This window comes from Ambystoma mexicanum, chromosome 3p (assembly GCF_040938575.1).
Source record: "Ambystoma mexicanum isolate Mex_15411 chromosome 3p, UKY_AmexF1_1, whole genome shotgun sequence".
Lineage (NCBI taxonomy): Eukaryota > Metazoa > Chordata > Amphibia > Caudata > Ambystomatidae > Ambystoma > Ambystoma mexicanum.
The window spans coordinates 787,758,162-787,780,100 of record NC_090925.1 but is presented as its reverse complement, the minus strand read 5'-3'; the positions used below and the strand labels follow the sequence as shown (position 1 = coordinate 787,780,100).

At 46.9% G+C, this 21,939-nt stretch overlaps 1 protein-coding gene across 1 annotated transcript in view; it reads right to left on the bottom strand.

The window, feature by feature from the left end:
* Nucleotides 1-453: 453 nt before the first annotated feature.
* The window catches only part of LOC138580880 (butyrophilin subfamily 1 member A1-like), a 99,143-nt gene continuing 77,657 nt past the window's right edge, over nucleotides 454-21,939 (bottom strand). The window contains exon 10 of the mRNA XM_069651772.1: nucleotides 454-1,030. Within this exon, the coding sequence (XP_069507873.1) occupies nucleotides 558-1,030 (473 nt within the window). The 3' untranslated portion in view covers nucleotides 454-557. The remainder of the gene's footprint in view (nucleotides 1,031-21,939) is intronic.

Below are 21,939 nucleotides of genomic sequence, written 5' to 3'. Positions count from 1 at the left end.
AGAAGCTCAGGGGCTACAACCAAAAGGCTAGATAGCCCGAGTCCCGACAGTCGCAACATTAGCGTAGCCCCGGATCTTTTTACAGATCTAGCAACACACCTGCTGAGTGTATTTGTGTGTGTGTGTGTGTGTGTACACATGTACGTGTGTGCATGCCAACAGTCTAAAAGACCCAACCAAGCACACAGTCACTGCCCTTCAATTCAATGGGACAGACAGGACCACAACGACCACAATAAAATACGAACAGCATTTTGCCTTACTCAGGTGGAAGTGATGTCACAGGAGAGCAGCGGGAAAGGCAGTAACCTGCTGAAGAGGAAAGAGGAAGTGACTACAAGAGAGATAAGCAGAGACTCTGCCCGTCCTTCCATCAGTACAAATCAATTGACGTTATATAAATAAACCACATGAAGCAAATCAAACAAAAAGAAAGACAGTTACACAGCTACAAAAGTTGCCAGGGTATGGAACATGAACATTTATTTTCACATTCTTAAGTAGATAGTTTATCCTACTCATCTGAATGCAGAGATTCTCTTTAATAAGTTGTTCGATCACAATTTTAATTCTGCTGTAGAAAACACACAAAATAATGGGAATATTTCCTCATCAGCGACAAAGAATGCCCCGATGAGGTCCATGGTCTCAGCGTTGTAAATATAGAATTGCTTTGCAATGTTGTCGAGAAACAGGCCAATCCGTCGAGGTCTAGGACTCATGGAGGGGTAGGGATTTTCTACCATGTATACAGCCCAGAATTTCCTCTCTGGGGTCATCATGAAGTCCCCCTTCCTATCCACAGATGCGGGAACAGCCCCCACCGACCATTCGCCCGAGTCGCCTGTATCCACCTCCCAGGCGTATTTCCCCCAGGTGAAGCCCTTTGATCCCAGGACGCAAGGGTGGGAGGTGAATCTCTTGGGGTTCTCTGTCAGGTTCTGCTTGACTTCTCCGAATCGCACACTTTTACCATCCTCGGATATGATGAGCTGTGGGTAGGCTGTCTCAGGGTCCAGAGTCACTTCCTCTAAAGCCAGGGAAAGAGACAATACATATATATATATATATTACTAGCACATTAAGATCGTTATTGACCTCCTCTTAGTCACTCAGAATGTTCAGAGTGCAATCAATACCTGATGGTATTGACTGCATCTTGAATACTCTGACTTCAAAAGCAGACAGGGAAACAATAATGCAATGTCCAGGAAAAATTTCATTCAACAAGACTCTTCATGTCTAGGAGGACCCGTTTTTTTCACTGCAACATGTTATTTAACATACAAAAGAGAAGGCTAAAATATGAGAACATTCTTTCACTTTCTTATAGAGAAACAGTTTACTTTTACACAACCCCTGATGCATGTTCATTTTATACCCTCTCCAGTTTACCCAAGTTTCCAATTGAAATGCTCACCTTATGAAGACAAACTTGTTGTTTTAATACTGTAAAATAAACCACATTTAATTACAGACCTTCGGCAGGGGTCTTTATGTAGCGTTAAGCCCCCGTTCCTAGGGCCGGAAAGGTGGGGATAAATGCCCAGAAGTCCAAGTTAAATGGCCGAGCAAAGCGAGGGCCATTAACGAGGGCTCTGGGCCATTACCCACAATTCCAGCACTTAGAAAGGGGGCTTAAGGCTATTAGCACTCCGGGCTACCAAACAGTAACCCGGGGTGCTAAAAAAAAAGGATTTTCCTTTGTTCAGCGGTACGCGCTCAGTGTCCCGTTGTACGAAGGAAAATCCTTTACAAAGATGGCCGCCATGGAAAGGAAAGGTGCACCTCTTCCCTTTCGATGGTGGCCTGCAGGAGGCAAGGGGAAGGAGCAGATGCGGCGGCAGCACCCGCCACAGCTGAAATAAGGTAAAAAAAAAGGGTGTGGGAGTTGAAAACAAAAACAAAGGGGGCAGAGAGTGGGGTGTAGATGGCGGTGGGGGGAGCTGGCTGTCATGTGGCATGGAACACAGGCTTTCACCGGCGGTTCAAGCCCACGTTCCTAGCCACCTGATTGGCTGGCACCCCCCAGCCAGGGTGGTAATAGCTGATAGTGACTCATTCCTTGGTCTATAAGGCTATATCAAAAACTCTATTCACACATTCTGAAAAGTGTGCAAACATCACGGCAATGACTGCTTCTAGGAAACCAGTCTTGCATGTGTAATTTGCAACAGTCAAAAAGCGTGTGGCAGGCAAATGAAGCTCACTTTTTTGAAATTGTAAATTGCCAAGAGGGGAGAACTTACATTTGCACCTCTGTGCAAAAAGTTCCCCTGCGTGCAATTTTCAACATTTGCACTGCAGAATGCAAATGAAAAGGGTAAAGAGACGTCGGAAACCTCTTTACACTTCTCTATTTGCAGTCCACAGTGCAAAGAGAGTAAACACTGCCTGCCTTGTACGCATAGCAGGCAGCGTTTACAATGATTTCCTATACAACACAGCGTATTTCATAGGAAATCATTGAGTTACGCCAGCATGAAAATCTCATGCTGGTGTAAAACCAATTTGTTTTGGAAGGCAGAGGGTAAGCGGGAGGCGTTTCTTCTTCCAGGGAGCTCTACTTAACACACAACATTTTACGTAGTCCCATGTCTTACGCATCAGCTCCCAGGCAATCGGAAAGCTCGGAAGGCAGACTTCATGATACTGCCCATGTCCGAGGCTCCTGAGAAGCGACCACTTCCACCTCCCTGACCCACACCATCCCAGCCCTGGCCCCACTTACCTGCGGCCGCTGCATTCGCTGCAGACTCCTGAAACTCCCGTTATCCGTCCCTAAGACTCCCTGGCAATGTCCACCATGGAAAGGGAGAAGGGAATACAGATAGATCTCTTCTCTATATACCCATGGTAGCCATTTTATTTTGTAGTTTTATTTTTTAAGTTGAGAAACGGATTGGTTCCCTTTTCAAAACTTAAAATAAAGGTACAAAACAAAATGGCGCTGTTTCTCAACTTACAAAAGAAAACTATTTACACCCCGGAAAGCCTGCCGGGGTGATAACAGCTGTAAACCATTCTGTGGGTGGGGATTACCGGTCAGGCAATGGTGCTGAGTCCCAAACTCGGGGCCCTGGGCATTACCAAACTGGTAATGCCTCCCTACCTTGGAGTTTATTGCTTAAGCATAGTTGGCCAGAAATATTTTAGTTTATACCCAAGGCTTTTCCTTGGGTTTGGCGCTAGCAGGTTAACTCTATATAACTAGCTCTAAGGAGAGAGTAAATCCTGACAGGAGTTAGGGGACCTGAGATCACAACAGTTGTGACAGGATCAGGGTCGTGACCTTGTCCACTGCGAGAGGGGACCCCAAGATCAGGGTCGTGACCTTGTCCAGTGCGAGAGGGGACCCCTCCCAACCTGGGGTAGGAGGCCAACCAGGGTGTACTCCACAGCGGACCCTTTCCAGAGGAGGAGTCAGGGAGTTGGGTGGGGGGGACAGCCCCCAGCCCCCGGGAACATGTTTTATGCTACCAGAATGTTTGGTACCACTATCTTTTCCACCATACCTGTCAGTCTCTTTTCTGGCCAGAGTTCTAATGCATTTTTAACAGGAGCACAAGGCCAAGAAACCTCAATGTTGAGCCCAGAACAAGCCAAGGAGCAGCCAAGAAACATCTACAGCAAAACCCAAATACCAGCAATGGGCAGGCTGCCTGCCAGGCATCAAGCTTCACCATGCTGGAGAAAGAAGGCCAACCTGGTGAAGCCAAGCAATGCGGAGCCAACAACCCTGTGCAGATGACAATGAACCAAAAAGGGGCCGGGCTTAGCCAAGACTTTACACCTTTTGCACCTGTAACATAAACTCTGGTGACAAGAGCAGGGGAAGATTGGCCTGAGTGTATAGGTGATAAGAGGAACCAATGAGAAGTGAGAGGTCTGAAAACCAAGATCAGTAGGGCAATAAAAACCCCTACTCAGATAAATGGTTGAGGGGTGTTCTAGTGGGGCCGGAAGCAGTGTCTGTGGACTGAGAGACCAGGCGAATGAGTGCAGAAGGTGGAGTGGTATACTGTTGCAGTTGTCGAGGTGTTGGGTGAGAGTGCCGGTAAGGAATTATGTGTGACAGAGAATGGTACCAAGCTTGAGAGTGTAGTGAATGGTGTGTGTCAAAGTGTGTGTAGGTAAGGGGGCAGGAGAGAGGAGAGTGTGAGAGTAGTGGAAGGGATTCCAGGAAGATAGTATAAGGTGAGAGTGGTACATAGAGAGAGGGAAGTGAAAGAGAGAGACAACTTGAGAGATTGAGGAGGGTCATATGAAAGGCGAGGCAGGCGTAGGGGAGGGGAGGGAGACGAGTGAGGAAGGAGTGAGTTTAGGGCCCTTTAGGAACATGCATGCAATGGATGGGTTCACAGAACAACTCTGAGTCCAAATTACCGAACCAACTCAGGAAGATGGCAAAGATACTGTTTTATTAACAATAATCTAAAACAGGTAGTTACAATGGACATCAACAGACGTTCGCTCAATTTTCTCTCAGCAATCTTTTCACAAAACATAGACTTTATACTAAAAATACATCAGAGGTGATGTCATACTACATGGCAAATAATGAAAAACCTACTAGGGATTGTGATAGGGTTAAGGGGAACATCCAAGTATGCATTACATATAACCTAGGATTGTGATTGGCTGCCTAATGTTAGGTGGACAATATATGCCTACCGCTAAAAAATGTCATCTTTAAACCCATTAAGTACACAGTTTTCAATTGGTCTTCAAACTATAAGGTACTCTGTTATACAGACCTCTACAATTTGTTGGCACGCGTGTGCCATGTCTGGAACATTCGGTTCACTTAGCAGCACGTAAGCCCAGGCCAAATGCAAGGAGGTGGCCTGACTCTGTCTCCCCACCCAATTAGCCCAACATCTTTCATCACGCAAGCCTTCTGCCATGAAGATTGTCTTTGAATTTGGCCTTGCAAAGTATCCTTGTCTCTGGGAATACATGGGAGTGCGAGCACTCACTATCGTTGTTCTAGGACTCCAAGTTCGACTCTATTTTCAACCTTAGCTCACGTGACAGGAGACCACGATAAAGTCCATTTGGCAAGTTTTTAAATGTCTTAAATTAATAAAACTTGGCACCCTTAGTGTTCATTCTGTGCACCTTAACAAGAGATGTTTCATCTTTTGCACGTTCACTCCTTTCAAGAATAGATAACCGACCTTGGCTGCTTCAGATTTGATACCAGGCCAGACAGCCATGCAGCTCCACGATTTCAGCTTATTCTTGCTGCAACACAATTCTCACCTTTTCTCTTCATGGGTCCTGGCTTACTAAATTCATGACACCGATGTCCAGCTTCTGTACAATGGCAGCTCTGCCTGCATTCTATTCACTCTGTATAGCCAGCTTCTATGATGATTTAATCTACCTTGCATTTCAGTGTCTGTACAATTATTGAACAGTTGATTCTCTGCACAACTTTATGCATGTTTAATTTTCTTTTTTGTATTTAAAAGTTCACTTGACTCTTTATTTGGTCATTAGTTTCTGTAAGATCCATGCATCCTCTTCAGCCAATATCCCGGGATGTCGCACATGTCTCGTGTGACGTCACTAGCTTCTCTTTTTCTCTTCTTCATATCCCTTCAGGGAGTTCCTCCCTCAGATTGTTGTCTCTTCGGGGATACATTCAATAGGGTTGTCTCAATGGGTATCTTCTTTTGAATATACGCTTCAGTATAGTCGTCACAACTGCTGTTCTCAAACATTGTACGATCTCAGACTTCCAACATATAGGAAGTAGGGGCGGGATTTCCTGCAGAGGCATGTAACTGCTCCTCCATAGGAGTGTGATACGAATTGAAGCGAGAGTGTGAGACTGTACAACAATACTGTTCCCTTCCCTCCACTCCTCCTCACCTCGGTCTTCAATGGAGTCTGTCGGGAGTTCAGCCTCTTTCTTCCATCGGAATTTCTTAGTCTCCTTCTCCTTTTTATCCTTTTTGTGATGTAAATAGGGACATGACTCCTCGGAGGCTGCCGTGACAGGTAGAAAACCTGGTCCCGGGGGCCCCCAAGGAGCTAGCCCCCAATTCCAGGGAAAAAGCCGGCTGCCAGAAAAAACCCTGAATAGGAGGATGTTATTCTTTGGATGCAGTGACTTGGCTCTTGCGAGATTGTTTAGAAATGTCCAGTTCAAATAGCGCGGTAGTAGAAACTCTGCTGACTCAGGTAAGAAGACAAACTGTTCCTCCACTTGGCTGATTGGATCCGCAATGAGTTTGGTGTCTGGAGTCACCGGAGGAGCTGTCTTGCAACCAGGAAATGAACGGCTCGGCAGAATAGTACTGAGCCGCTAAGCAGAAGGATTCTGGACCTCGCTGGGTACGAGGTAGTATTCCGCACTCTGAGAACGGGAAACCCGTCCACAGAAAGGAGTACAAGGAGTTCACCCAATGGTTACGGAAAGCAAAAGGTAAGAAGGGAAAGGCAAAGTAGAATAAGGATATAGCCAGGGATGTAACGAAACAGAATTATAAGGACAGCAAGACAAACAGTATAGAGAATGAAGACAGTGGGCTGAGAAAGCAGAGTTACCTTACCTCTCGGTGAAATTAACAGGAAACAACCCGCGAAAAATAGGATCCCCTTAAAAGGATGTCACTGCGAGTGTCAATAGAAGAATTAGGAATACGAGCAATTTAGGAATGCAAAGAAAGTTCTAAGTAGTGAAAGGACCTCAGAGGACTAGCGTTGGGTGTTTAGGAAAAAACAACGATACAACGCATCAGAGCTACGGTGCGTGTGATGTAAATACGTCTTGGCGGCCATGTTGGCAAAAAGGCATAGACCGATAAAACGGAACACCTGTCTCCATTTTAGGTGTATCTCCATCAAAGCCAAACCTTCCACGGCTGATGCATTACAGAGAGGGTGAGGGAATGAGAGGAGGGAGTAGTGAGAGTGTGAGTAAGCTTAGGGAGAGAAGAAGTGAAGGGAGAGAAACTAGTGAGCGAGGGAAGGAGGAGACATAAGTCCTAGGAAGATCAAAGGGGGGAAGAGAGACAGAGAGGGTAGAAGGAGAGCGAGAGGAAGAGGAGAGACAGAAGGACCGAGAGAAAAGAATGATTGAGGAAAGCAGAGAAGAGAGAACCGTATTTTCTATTTGCCTCATGTAGTGTTTATCACACACTTTGCCTACTCAAAATGACGGGTGTGCTTAAAACATCCAGGAGAAAAATTGCATGTTTTACTATTGCCACACGATTCATGATGAGACGCATAGGCACACTTGGTCATTTTACACTCCAACCTGAAATTGGAACAACATTGCACAATCACAAACCAGCATGCATAGAAATGTTAGCAGTTCTTCATCAAGGGACTGAAAAGTCAAGGATTCTGGCAGTAATCCTGAACATGCATAGTAACAGTCACAAGTCCTGCAAGCCGGCACTTACTGCCTTGCCTATGAGGGGTGCACACAGTTCCTCTATGTTTATGTTGATGAATGTATGGTTGCATTTCTCATTTAGTGGTGGGTGGCTAACATCTGTGTTGGTCAATCGAGGTTGTTAACTGTTTATAGCAGTGCTAGAAGGTGTCTCTCTGAAATCAAAGTGACCAAACAATCTGTGCAACCTAGCTTCAGTGGATGACACACCTACTTTCAAAATGGAAAGCAAGGTGATGAGCCCTACGTCATTTCTGAAGGTGTATCCAACCTGACCTATAAAATCCAACAAACGGATAAGAAGAAACCATCTCAATCTACCACATCAGTAAACTCCAAAACTGGAAGGAAAACAGAAACTCCCTTTTGCTAGCACAATATGAAACAACACTAGACAAGCTCCCCTTCCACCAAACATGTGGTGATGATCGCCTTTGGTCTAGGGATTCTGAGCCACAAAGACCGGGTGAAGTTCCAAAAAGCCGACCCTGATATCTCCCCCAGTAAAAGAGGAACAGTGCAAGGAAGTTTCTGTAAAATCAAGAGGCCAGGGAGAGTGTTCCGATTAAACCCCTACTGACTGCCAGAGGCGCAGAAAATGATCATCCAAGAGGAACTGAAAAAGTTGCTAGACTTGGGAGTCATTGAAAAGTCCTACAGCAAATGGTCATCCCCAAGAGTGCTTGTGCCAAAGCCAGATCAAAGGTAGTTGTTTTGCCTCCACCCGAAAACTGAACGAAGTAGCCAAATTCAATGCTTACCCGATACGTTGCATCAACGAGTTAGTTTTAACCTTGAGTAAAGCCACCTTTATATTGACAATAATTCTTGTTAATGGTTACTGGTAAGTACCCCTGCACCCAGAAGCTAAGAAGGTGACTTTCTCCACCCCTAACTGAGTCTTCAAGTTTGCAGTGTTGCCCTTCAGTTTACATAGGGCTTCATCCACCTTTCAGTGACTCATGGATAGAGTCTTGGAATCATGCTGAAGATTGGCCGAGGCCTACCTGAATGATATTGCCATGCACAGCAAGCCATGGAGGGATCAAATCCAACACACCTGTGCCATTTGCACCTCCCTAAGGAACGCTGGCAGCACTTCTAACCCTGCCATGTGTCACCCGGCACAGAATTCTGTCAAATACTTAGGGTTCCAAGTCGGAAACAGCCTTCGACTCCCCCACAACAGTACAGTGGGGGCAGTTCAGAGTTCAAACACCCAATGACCAAAAAGGACATCAGAGTTTTCTTTGGGTTGGTAGGGCTCTACCATCACTTTGTTCCAAATGATTCCACTCTCACTGCACCATTAACTGAAAAATTAGGGAAAACGCAAACTGAACCGCAGAGGGACTTAGAACAACTGAAATCCAAACTATGTGATAGCCGTGTGATAAGGATGCCAGACTTCTTTAAGGAATTCATCCTGCAGACCAATGCTTCACTGATCAGCCTAGGCACATTATTTTCCCAAAGAAAAAAATTATCCTTTTTATCAGCAGGAAGTTACGTCCTGGAAAATGTAACTGCCCATCATTGAACTGGAATGTCTGGCAATGAAATGGGCAGTCGACAGCTTACGATATTATTTAAAAGAACGAGAGTTCAGAGTGGTCACTGATGCACCCCTAGTATGTATGACCCGGAACAAAGAAACTAACCTGTGAAGCTCATGTTTATTTTTTGGTCCAGATACCGTAGATAGTTAGCATGGGGTAATGGGAGCCTGGAACAAGGGGAGCAGGGTTTGACCTGGTTTGGGGGGAACAGGGACCTCTGTCGACCTGGGTTAGGGTGCCTACCAGGGTATATGCCAGAGCCTCACCTATCCCAGAGGCATGGTGAGGGAGCTGGTGGGTCCCAGTCCCTAACCCCCATGAGCATGTCTTGTTTGCTAATGTGGGTACCACTGTCAATCACACAACTACAAGCTACTTTTCTGGCCAGAATCCAGCACAGCAGCAACCAAACAAAATGAGCAGATGAAGAAAGACGCTGACCAAGAAGCTCCCGATCACACCAATTTTCAGCACACCGCCACGGCATGTAGCATCACAAAGGGAAGGCAAGACGACTCGTGAATGCCAATCTGCACAGACCACTGAGATTGTACCAACACCTGCATATGAAAAGGGAGGCAGGCCGAGAGATATTTTTTAAAATGTCTACCGTGATAAACCAGCCCTGGCGGGTGGGAGGGCTAGGATTAGATTGGCCCGAATAGTCAAATTAAGCAGTGAACCAATGAGAAGGGGGAGGGAACAAAGAATGGGAGATCACAGGTATCAAAGGATCGCATTCATAAAACGGAGTGTAAAGGGTTCGGGTGAGGTCAAGAGGTGTGGTGGTGGACCAAGAAAACAGGAGGAAGGTGGAGCGGAGTGTTAAGAAGTCTGTGATCCTTTGGATACGAGTGCAGGTAAGGTAATGGATGTGAGAAAGAGTGGTACCAAGTAAGAAAGGTTGAAGTTGCAGCATATTTTTGTTTACAGATATAAACTCTCTTGACATGAACTCTGGATGCACTCAGAGGTAAGAGTTATAAAAGGTAAAGCCTAATTCTGCAAGTGAAGGATGGGTCATAACATGTCTCCCAATACAAAGCAGAAGGAGCTTTTTGCTTGAGAAATTGTGTTTCCGAAAGATAAGTTTTGATAGTCATTTGTTTTGTTTGGTAAAGAGATGAATGTATTAGCCAACAGAATTATATTGTTTGAGTAAAGCTTGTAGATACTCTCCGTCTAGATCACTACGTTCCTCTGGCACCAACTCTTTGTGTGTAAAGCGCTTCGATAAACGGAGGGTAGGTGGTCGATCGCTTTCCTCAGCTGGCTCCCTCCTATGGAACAGCCTCCCCCCTCTCTTTGCGCCTTGAGCAGGACGTTCTCAAATTCCAGAAGCTCCTCAAGACTTTCCCCTTTACCTCCTCCTTCCCTTCTTCTGTCGGCTAATCCCTCAGTTGCTGTGATTGATGTCCGGGGCCCTTATGCATCCTCGGGCCCCAAACCTCCCACACTTAATCACCCCAGCTTCTGTCTACCCTCAGCACTTGCCTTGGCACTCCCTCTGCCCTGGAGCTTCGCACTTACACCTAACATGGCTCCAGGACATGTAGCACTCAACAATCTAAGCACTTCATCTGTGTCTCACCCATGAGCTTGGACTCCCCAGAATGTAACCGCTCTTCCCTCTTCCTTGCTGCACTTGCACGTTCTGAATACTCACCTGGCATACTAGGTTCGTCTTCTTTCCCTCCACGGCTTTAAATATTGTGTTTTGTAATTTGTTCCACTCCCTTGTTTCCTTCCTTTGCCCTTTGGGCACTTTGAAACAGTATGTTACTTGCTGTATAAGTGCTCAACAAGAAAACACTAAATAAATAAATAAATGGAAGGGGAGCACCATTACTATTTTTGTAAGGATATACGTATGCAAAGTTTGTTATTAACAATTGATCACGGTAACTACAGTGTACAAATTGTTAGCTATTACTTTTTCAAATATAATACAAATCCTGTGTTGGTGTTGTCCTTTTTACTTTAAAGATCCAAGTTGATGAAAAAACACAAGTCAGCACTAAAAGCTTAAAGTGATGAGAAGTGGAACCAAGGGCACCAGGAGCTTAAACTGCTAAAAACGTTGCCACCAAGAATAAAAAGTGATATGAACTATTAACGTTTGAAGCCATACATTGGCAAGAAGAGTTCAAAATGAAATTAATTACTGTTGTTGAATGAATTAAATACAAATGTTAGAACAATTTTGTGTCAAAGTTATTAGCTCTGATATGTTGTAAAATTACTAGAGCAAGTAAGATATCCTACAGAATCCAAAATGTGAGTACTGTCTTTACTTTTATTTCTGGTGATGCATATGATAACAGCGTTTTTGTCTACTATTATGGAAGCATGCATTTAGAATACAGACACCCCTCCTCCAACAGAGGTATGTTATGCTTGTGGCCGTGTATGTTAGAGCCAGTGGTAATAGAGAGAGGGTGTGGGAGATGGAGATTCTGTGAGTGTGTGATAGAGAGAGTGAGAGAGAGAGAGGAGTGTGAGAAGAGCAGATAGAAGGCGGGGAGAGAGGGAAAAGGGGGCGAGAGAGGAACTCGGAAAGCAGAGGTGTGGAAGGAGGAGAGTGGAGGAGAAGAACAAGGAAGACTGTAAGGCGGGAGCAGTGACAGGAGAGAGAGATATTGAGAGAGATAGAGGGAGAGAGAGGCAGAGAGAGAAAGAGAAAGAGATTGAGAGAGAGAAAGAGAGAGAGAGAGAGAGAGAGAAAGGAGGGGTGATATATAGAATAAACAATTCCCTTGAACTGTTTTTCCCGAGTTGGTGAAATTGTTCAACCCATCTGTGTCATGTGTCAGTGAGAATTGTTTACACCCTAATCATTATATTTTAAGTCATACTTATCATCAAATCTATATAGCAATCAATCAGCATGATCCTGGAGGTAGATTCTGCACTTCAAGGCCAAACTCGGGATTTGGTGGAGTGGTAAAAGTGGCAGTAATTCCATTACCACCACTTTTTTACCGCCCCCTGAACTCGGAGTGAGCCCCAGAGTGTTGTGCTTAACTGTTGGATGAAAGAAAACCTTATGGGGGTCATTATGAGTTGGGCGGTAAGGGATACCGGGCACCTGTAAGGAGACTGGTGCCGGTAATCCCTTACAGCCCAATTCCGAGGTCCCTTAGCAGGAACCGTAGAGGACGTGTGGTCTGACCACACGTCCTTTACGGGTCCCGCTAAGGGACCAGCGTGCTAATAACGGGCCTGCTATTCGCGGGCCCGTTATTAGCACCTTCCCCATTCCCATTGAGCCCTATGGAGGCTCAAATGGGAATGGGGAATGGTTGGTTGAATGGGGGTTTACCGGGTCCTCCAGGGTCGGAATGACCCGGTAAATCCCCATTGAACCAGACCGGACCCGGACCCGGTTTGGGAGGCAGCCATGGTGCTAATAGCACCATGGCTACCGCCCATCTCGGAATGAGGGCCTATGACTGTGGCATTCTGAGGATCATTGATTTACTTCTGGACTAACGTTTTAAATAGTTTCAGGATCTTGCTCCAGCTACTTCATTCCAAAAAGAGCTTGGCATGACTTCAAAACTGGCTCTGCTCAAGAGATTACAAACAGATGGGGATTTACATCTGCTATTCAGTTCACATTTGAGGAGAAGCAATGGTCCGTTGCATTGATGAAGGATTTATTTATTTATTTTATTGTTTGCTTGTTAGGCATTTATACAATAAGAAAATACTGTTTCAAAGCGCCCACAGGGCAAGGGAGGGAGCAGGAGTGGGAAAAACATTAAAGTGCATAGAAAACACAATATATAAGAGCAGTGGTATTCAGAAAGGGCAAGTGCAGCAAGGAAGAAGGCAGGGGGTCAGTGCTGTGGAGTCTGTGTTAATGGGTGAGCCACAGATGAAGTGCTAGGAATGTTGAGTGCTACATGGCCAGGAGCCACAAGGGGTGTAAGTACACGCCACCATGGCAGAGGGTGTAGGTGCAAATAGACAGGAGCAGGGCCCATTGGGTGCGGGAGGTCAGGGCCCCAGGATGCATAAGGGCCCAGGACACTAATCGCAGAAACTCTGGGATTAGCAGGGGAGATAAGAAGGAGGAGGTAAAGAGGAGGGTCTTAAGGAGCTTCTGTAATTTAAGAAGATCCTGCTCAAGGCGCAGAGGGATTAGCTGGAGGGGTCGCAGAGTGGAACATGGTCGATTCAGGAAGAGGCTATTGCAATAGTCAAGCCTAGAGAGAACCAGGGCTTGGAGTGGAGTTGAAGATGACTCCAAGGTTTCTGGCTTCAGAAGAGGGCGCAGGGGGAGAGCCCAAAGAGGAAGGTCAGAGTGAAGAGAAGAAGGAGGGAGCAGGGGTCCTGATGGGAAGGATCGCAATTTTACAGCGTTGAGGCAGAGATCATTGGCAGTGCACCCGGACTGGATGGCAAATAGGCAGTCAGGGATGATGGAGGATGCAAGAGAGGCAGCAAGGAGTTTGAAAAAGAGCTCTGTGTCATCTTCGTAACACTTGAAGTTGGAAGAGCAGGAGGAGACGACCCGGGCAAGCAGAGCAGAGTAGATGTTAAAGAGCCAAGGAGAGAGGATAGAACCCTGGGGGGCACCACAGGTGGAGAGGGAAGTAGGAGAGGAGAAAGTGCCCAGTATGACTTGTGGAGAGTGGTCAGTAAGGAAGGATGTCAGCCAGTCCAGTGCCCATTCCAAGATACCAAGGGTATTGTGGAGCCTTTGTATGAGGATGGATTGGTTGATCATGTCAAAAACAGAGGTGAGATCGAGAAGGATATGGACAGCTGGGCATTTGGAGTCCAGAGTTGCGAGCAGTTCTTCACAGGTGTTCAGAAGAGCAATTTCTGTGCTTCTGGATGCTCAGAATCCAGATTGGTAGTCATGGAGACCACCAACAAGTTCAGTGTGTGAGTTGAGTTGGGGCAAAACCAACTTCTCCAGCAGTTTCCCCTGGAAGAGGGTAAAGGAAAGTTGGCAGTAGTTGGCAGAGCAGGTAGGATCTGATGAAGGTTTCTTCAGGAGTGGCTGCACAAGAAAGTCCTTAAAGGTGGAGGGGAAAGATCCTGTGATGAAAGAGTGATTCCAGAAATCAGAGAGAACAAGGGTAAGAGAGCCAATGTTATCCTTGATGGTCCTGGGTGAGCATAGGGGAAGATATACCTTCCTGGAGCGGACAACTCTGGTAACTTCTTTTAGTGTGACAGGGGTGAAGGAGGACAAGGAGAATAGAGGCGCGAAGGGGAGAGAGCGAGAATGGAGGTGAGGGGTGTGGAACGGGTTATGAAGGAGAGTAGTAAGGATGGTAAGGATGTCCTAGGTTTTGGAGGCAAAGTGTGAGGCCAGTGCATTGCAGAGGACCTGGGAGGGAGAAGGGGAGGAGGACACTGAGGAAGGGTTGGCTAGTTCCCTGCAAGTCTTGAAAAGTTCAGCCGTGTTATTGGATGCACCGGAAACCCGTGCCTGAATGTGGGCTCTTTATTGTCTTTGGATCAAGTGGCAGGGCATTTTGTCAGAGCATGAGCCTGAGGTTTGGCACTTCTGTTCTGCTGCCCTGCCCTTACATTTCAGGGCTGCAAGTTCAGTGTCATACCAGGTGTTACGCCTAGAGGCAGGTTTCAGGCAGATCCTTATGATTGGGGCAAGAATGTCAAGTGTATTGGTGATGGAAAGGTGGAGGTTGCTGTGGGCAGAGTCAGAAGTGGATTCAGAGGTGGGGATGAGGGGAGATGAAGGTGGAAGTGAAGGCAGTCACAGATACACGTTTCATTGGGCGGATGTTAGTGAACAAGGTTGGTGGGACTTTCGGGGGCGGTCAGGGGCCCAAGGGGACTCAAGTGGGAGGAGAGAATAGTCAGACCAGGAGAGAGGGTTGACTAGAGGGGGGAGAGAGGGAGGTCAGAGCGTATGAGGGCATCCATAGTGTGTCCAGCTGAGTGGGTTGCCCCAGAAGGGAGAACAGAGAGGGAAATCAAGGTGCAGTGGTCAGTGAAGAGCATGGATGCAGAGCCTGGGGATTCCAATTGGATGTTGAGGTCACCCTGTAGGAGGAGGTTGGATGTGGATGAAAGTAAGGAAGAGCAGAAATCAGCCCATTCAGAGAGGAACATGGAGGTGGCTCCTGGAGGCCGGTAAATGGTGGCAATGGTCAGGGTGGTGATGGGAGAGATTACCAACATGCAAACCAGGCTTTCAAAGGAAGAGCAGAGCTGGGTAGGTACAATGGAAGTAGGAACCCACACAGAGAAGATTAAGGCAACACCCCCGCCAGTGCGCTGAGGTCGAGGCTTAGAGATGATCTTGAAGCCTTAAGGGAGGAGGGAGTCAAAAGCAGTGACTGAGCTGGCGTTGAATCATGTCTCAGTAAGAGCGAAAATGTCGAGGTCAATGTCTTCAAGAAGGAGACAGCTGCCAGCGGATGTTTGTTGAATGCATTCCCCAACCATGAATCCTGATGCCCGAGCCACCTTTCCTGACCTTGTCGATGAGTCACATCTTCACAAGTGCTCTACTTCATGAACCAGGGAATGGTTGAGGGTCCACAGATTGGATGGAAGAAGACCAAGAGATGGAAAGAGGGCTCAGCCTTCAAATAACAGGAATGTTTCTCGATCTGTTAGACTTTGATTGGTGAAGTCAATCTACAATTATTCCAAATGATTTATGGCTTTGGCTTTGGAGTGCACATTTCCCCTTCTTGAATCAACATGATTTCCTAGGCCAGGAGTAGATCACAGGGGCTCTCTGGGGAGTTCTTAATTTGATTTGTTAACAGTTGAATTATTAGATTTGTTCATGGTTCATCTTTGAGCATTCGTTTTTGTTATCGGTAGTTGACATCAGTGTGTACAGTGCTGCCTTTTGAATACAGATTTGAGGCGGGAAGGTTCCCTACCACGTCGATCTGACCAATATATCCCCACCAGACCATAAAAGTGGTTCAGCTTGTAATGCAAATCCTTCACTTATGGCGGAAGACTATCAAGCAGATTAAGATCTTGTAATTGGTTAATTGTTTAAGACATTGGCTAGTTGCAGAGGAGTACACCAAATTATTAATTTCTCACTTTTTTCCAGGGTGATGCAAGACTAATTAGGTACATATCGTCAAGATGGTCTTAGGTTCATTTTTGTTAACTGGAAAACACTAAATTAGTAACTTTTTGTTGTGCATATTTTTGTCCTTGTCAATGCTTTCTTCCAACCCTCTATCCTCCCCACTCTCCTCACCTGATTCTAAGTCTTCCAGATGTAGCAGTCGATGAGACAGGTAATCCTTTTCTTTCTTGAGGGTGTAATGCCTGTCTCGGGAGGAAGCCACAGTGAATGCTAGCAAACAGCAGTCCTGTGGCCCCCTTCCCACGATCAGGCTGTGCAGAAGGGAAAAAGCTGTTACCAGCGGAAAAACCCTTCCGGTGATTGGAAATGCCGTGTTGCATGAGAAGTCCAGGATCTGAAGACTGACCAAGTCCTTGCAAGTAGGGAGTTGACAGCAGCAGGAACGAGACTGGACTGAGAACTGCAGGCGTAGAAGCGCCGCTGGAATCCGCTCAAAGAACACACCTTCCACAACCAGCACTGGGCGGAGAAAGGAGGAATAAAGCGGCAAGAGAGAGAGAGGCTTCAGGAGGAAACAAGTGGACTCCCGTGGCCGGCCTGCGGAGAAACGAAGCAGGGACCGAGGGGAGAGGCCGGTGACTAGCAGCGGGAGAGAGGAAAAAAAAGCGAAAGAGGAAAGAGAGCGAGAAGGCGACCCGCGAGAGGGGCGAGCCAGAAAAAACAGAAGACACAGACAAGGGTGGCCGTGGGAAATAGGAAAACTAGCGCATAGACCCAAAAGTTGTGAAAGAACGCATAGAAAGGGGGTTGCAACGCGACGACCGGTGGGGTATGCGGAGCTAAGTACCTCCCAGCGGTCGCCATGTTGAAAAACCTCTAGACCGGCAGTCTACGCAGGGGACGGAATGTGGTGGAACGCCAGCCCCGCCCCCTGTCGAGGATCCGCCAGCGTGGAAACAGGTGCCAAGAGCGGCGGCGGATGACAGTATGCCCTCCTCCAGACCGGGGCACCCCCGGTTTGCTGGGAAAATGGGAATGAAAACGTGCAAGCAACCGGGGAGCATGTATGTAGGAAGCCGGTTCCCAAGAGTCCTCCGATCTTGGATACCCCTTCCATGAAATCAGGTATTTCAGTCTCCCTCGGTAATATCTGGAATCCCAAATAGCCGAGACTTCGTATTCATCAGAGTGTGTCTCTTGAGTAATTTGTTGATCGGGAATGGGTCTCTGGTAGGAATCGGGGATAAAAGGTTTAAGCAGTGAAGCATGAAAAACAGGATGAACGCGCCCCAAGTGAGGGGGTAGTTTTATCCGAAAAGAGGCAGGGTTGTTCTTAGAAAGGATGGGAAAAGGCCCCAAGAAACGAGGAGAAAGTTTAGAGGGATGCACGCAGCGAGGTAGGAATCTGGTAGACAACCACACCATGTCACCTTCGTTCCAATCCGGACAAGGCCTACAATGTTTATCGGCCTGAGTCTTATTAGATTTCCGACTCTCCTCCAAACATTGTCTGGCCATGGTATGGGCCTCGGCGATGGATTGCAGGACTCCTTCTGCCGTCGGGGAGTTGGTAGGCAATGGCACTAGGGGAAGAAAGGCACGAGGATGTACTCCGTAAGTGCAGAAGAAGGGAGATTGGCCAATGGCAGAATGCCTAGAGTTGTCCGTAAACTCAGCAGTAGGGAGTAAGGAAACCCAATTATCCTGAAGTTGATTGCTATAACATCTCAGGTGCTGTTCCAATGTAGCATTGAGGCGCTCTGTCTGACCATTAGTTTGGGGGTGATACCCGGAGGAAAGAGCTTGTTCCATACCCAGACGAGAACAAAGTGCTTTCCAAAACTTGGATACGTACTGACTGCCACGGTCTGAAATGATCTTATCTGGAAGACAGTGAAGTCTAAAGATATCCCGGGAAAACACTTCAGCCATCTCTGTGGCAGTGGGCAGACAAGGTAAAGGGGAAAAGTGAGCCAATTTGGTCATGGTATCAATAGTCACCATGATGCACATGCAGGAGTTGGAAACCGGGAGTTCGACGATGAAATCAGTGGACACCAGACCCCAAGGACGTGTATGCATTTCCGGTTGAGTGAGAAGGCCTAGAGGCTTTCCAGTAAGAGTTTTAGTCATAGCACAAACCGGACAAGCATACAAATATTCCTTGACGTCCTTCTTAAGTTCTGGCCAGAAAAAAGACAAAGCAACCAGTTCTGTGGTGTTATATGTACCACGATGTCCGGCGGTGAGTGCATCATGACACCAGCCAAAGATCTTCCGACGCAGAGGACCAGCAGGGATATACAGGCGATTGTTCAGGTATTCCAGACCATTCTTCTCCGTATATGGCTTTTTCTTTTCTTGCAGCAGTTCTGATTTTTCCGAAATCAACCCAGACTTAACGTCTTGGAGAATTGGTGTTGACAAGAGCCAAATTCTTGTTTCTGTTGAACATTGGTTCTCTCATAGGTACCCTAGCTTCAAGGGAATCCTTCCTAGAGAGAGCATCAGCCAGTTTATTAAGGGTGCCGGGTAGGTAGGTGATGCATAAATCGTATTGGGCAAAAAAGTAAGCCAATCGGGCTTGCCTGTAGTTGACACATTCCATAGTCTGCAGGGCTTTCAAGTTCTTGTGATCAGTTCTGATAATGACCTTATGGCGTGCTCCCATCAAAAGATGTCTCCAAACTTCGCAGGCCTGCTTTATTGCCAAAAGTTCCTTTTCCAGAACCGAATAATTAAGTTGGCTGGGAGACAAAGTTTTGGAAAGGTAGGCTGTGGGGTGTTCTTGGTCGTCAAAACACTGTAATAGAACTGCTCCGATAGCCATAGCGGAAGCATCTGTCTCAACAATAAATTGTCTGGTCTGGTCGGGATGGCGGAGAATGGGAGCTGAACAGAAGAGGTTCTTTAGACGACCAAAGCTTTGTTCTGCTTCATCAGTCCAGTGAAAGGGGCTGACCTCTTTCTTGAGCAGACGAGTTATGGGAAGTACAATCTCTGAAAAGTTAGGGATGAAACTGTGATAGAAATTTGACAGTCCAAGGAATCTCTGTACCTCTTTAACGTTAGATGGAGAAGACCAATCGAGTACGGCAGCCACCTTACCCGAATCCATGGAAATGCCTTCCTTAGATAGAATGTATCCCAAATAAGGCACAGAAGATTCGGCAAAAACACACTTCTCGGGTTTAACTAGAAGTTGATTGTCTTTAAGTCTTTCCAATACCTGTTGTACATGTGTCTTGTGTGCTTCCAGAGTGGCAGAAAAGATCAATATATCGTCTAGATAGATTATGACAGAGACAGACAAGTCTGAAAACATTTGGTCCATGAACCTTTGGAATGCTGCTGGAGCGTTAACCAAGCCAAAAGGCATAACCTTATACTCGTACAGACCAAAGGGGGTACGGAAGGCTGTCTTCCACTCGTCCCCTTGGGCAATCCGTAGTAAATGATAGGCATTCCTTAGATCCAGTTCAGTGAACCAGCGTGCTCCTTGAACTGCTTCAGTTATTTCGTGTATTAACGGCATAGGGTACCGGTCCCGGATAGTCACTTTATTGAGGCCTCTGTAGTCTATACAAGGACGTAGGTCAGTGGAATCTCTTTTCTTTATAAAGAACAAAGACGCTCCTGCCGGGAACTTAGAAGGTTGTATGAGCCCATTCTGCAGATTGACTTCCAAATAGTCCCGCAAAACTTGTTTTTCAGTTTGCGTCAAGGAAAACATCCTTCCGAACGGTATCAGTGCGTTGGGTTCCAAGTCTATGGTGCAATCCTCTGGCCTATGAGGAGGCAAGGTAGCAGGTCTTCTTTCAATGAACACCTCCTGGTAGGGAGAACAGTACAAAGGTAAGGCATGTACGCCGGGTTGCTCCTTGGCCAGTACTGTCATGGTCTGGAGATCACTTCTGCTGGAAAAACAATGGGGCTTACAATATGAGGAGCAGAAGTTTAGTTGGTTTTCTGCCCAATTAATGTACGGTTGTGCTTCCAAAGCCAGGTAATTCCGAGAATAACTGGGAAATGAGCCGCTCGTATCATGTCGAACTTGATATTCTCAGAATTTTGAAAGATGGTCACAGGAGGTTCTTCGGTAGTGTGAGTAATGGGTCCTGAAGAGTGGGGTGATCCATCCACACCTTCCACCTTTTGATCCTCGATGCTGGGCAGTCTGCGGAGGCCCACCTGTTTGACCCATAAGGTGTCTACAAAGTTCCCTGCCGCTCCCCAATCCAAGAGTGCGAAGCACTCAACTGCCTTTCCATAGACATTGATGAGCACAGGAAGGACCATGAGTCTCGAGTCATCCTGGAAACTGGGAGCTGAGATGGAGAGAGAAACATAGGGCCTGCAAGTCAAGCTCGAAGCCCCTCAGAGCCAGGTCCCTACTGGTGCAGAGGGAGCCCGTTTCCCTGTTTCTTCTGAGGAAGTTCGGAACATTCTTTAAGAAGATGTTGATCCGATCCACAATAGGCACATAGCCCCTTCTCTTTTCTTCTCCTTCTCTCTGCTGCGGACAAAGGTCCCCTCGTAGCTCCAATCTGCATGGCTTCCTCAGGAAGGTGAGAAGAAGAAGTAGTGGAGGAGGAAGTTGAGGGTTCAGTAAGATAGGTCGTCGCTCTGTGTCTACGACATTCCAAACGCCGTTCCTGTAGGCGGTATTCAATTTGTAGAGCAGCAGACAGTAAATCTGGAGAAGACGGTGGTCGAGGATTTCTAGCGAGTTCATCCTTGATCTCCTCTTTGAGACCCCGCCGAAAAATGGCGTATTGGGCTTTCTCCGACCATCCGGCTCCTGCCGCCAATGTCTTGAATTCTGATATGTAAGTTAGAATTTCTGACGACTCCTGGCGGATATCCAACAGATCCTCACAAGCCGTGTATGTCAGTTCAGGCCTTTCAAAGGTTTGTTTTTATAAGGTTTGAAATCCGGTGAAATTCTGTAGTATTGGGTTGGCACTGGTAACTAGCGTAGTAACCTATGTCAGAGCGTTACCGGTCATATTAGAAATCATAAACCCAATCTTAGTTTGGTCAGTAGAAAACAAACGGGGTCTGAATATGAAATACACAATGCAAGCTTCCAGGAACTCCTTGACTTTTTTGGGGGTCCCATCAAACTTTCCTGCAGAGAGAGCTATGACCGGTAGTTCCGGCGATGGGGGTTCACGTGTCGAGATCATCTGTTTCAAAACAACATTCTCCGCCTTTACGGTCTGGAGCTCTTGGGACATGCTTTGGATTGCCTTCCATAATTCTTGAATTTGTTCTTCGGCTGACATCTTTACTGATTGGCATTGCAAACTGTCCTCTTCAATGCTTACTTCCAACCTTCTATCCTCCCCACTCTCCTCACCTGATTCTAAGTCCTCCAGATGTAGCAGTCGATGAGACAGGTAATCTTTTTCTTTCTTGAGGGTGTAATGCCTGTCTCGGGAGGAAGCCACAGTGAATGCTAGCAAACACCAGTCCTGGGGCCCCCTTCCCGCGATCAGGCTGTGCAGAAGGGAAAAAGCCGTTACCGGCGGAAAAAACCCTTCCGGCGAGTGGAAATGCTGTGTTGCACGAGAAGTCCAGGATCTGAAGACTGACCAAGTCCTTGCAAGTAGGGAGTTGATAGCAGCAGGAACGAGACTGGACTGAGAACTGCAGGCGTAGAAGCGCCGCTGGAATCTGCTCAAAGAACACACCTTCCACAACCAGCACTGGGCAGAGAAAGGAGGAATAAAGCGGCAAGAGAGAGAGAGGCTTCAGGAGGAAACAAGTGGACTCCCGTGGCCGGCCTGCGGAGAAACGAAGCAGGGACCAAGGGGAGAGGCCGGTGAGTAGCAGCGGGAGAGAGGAAAAAAAATGAAAGAGGAAAGAGAGCGAGAAGGCGACCCGCGAGAGGGGCGAGCCAGAAAAAACAGAAGACA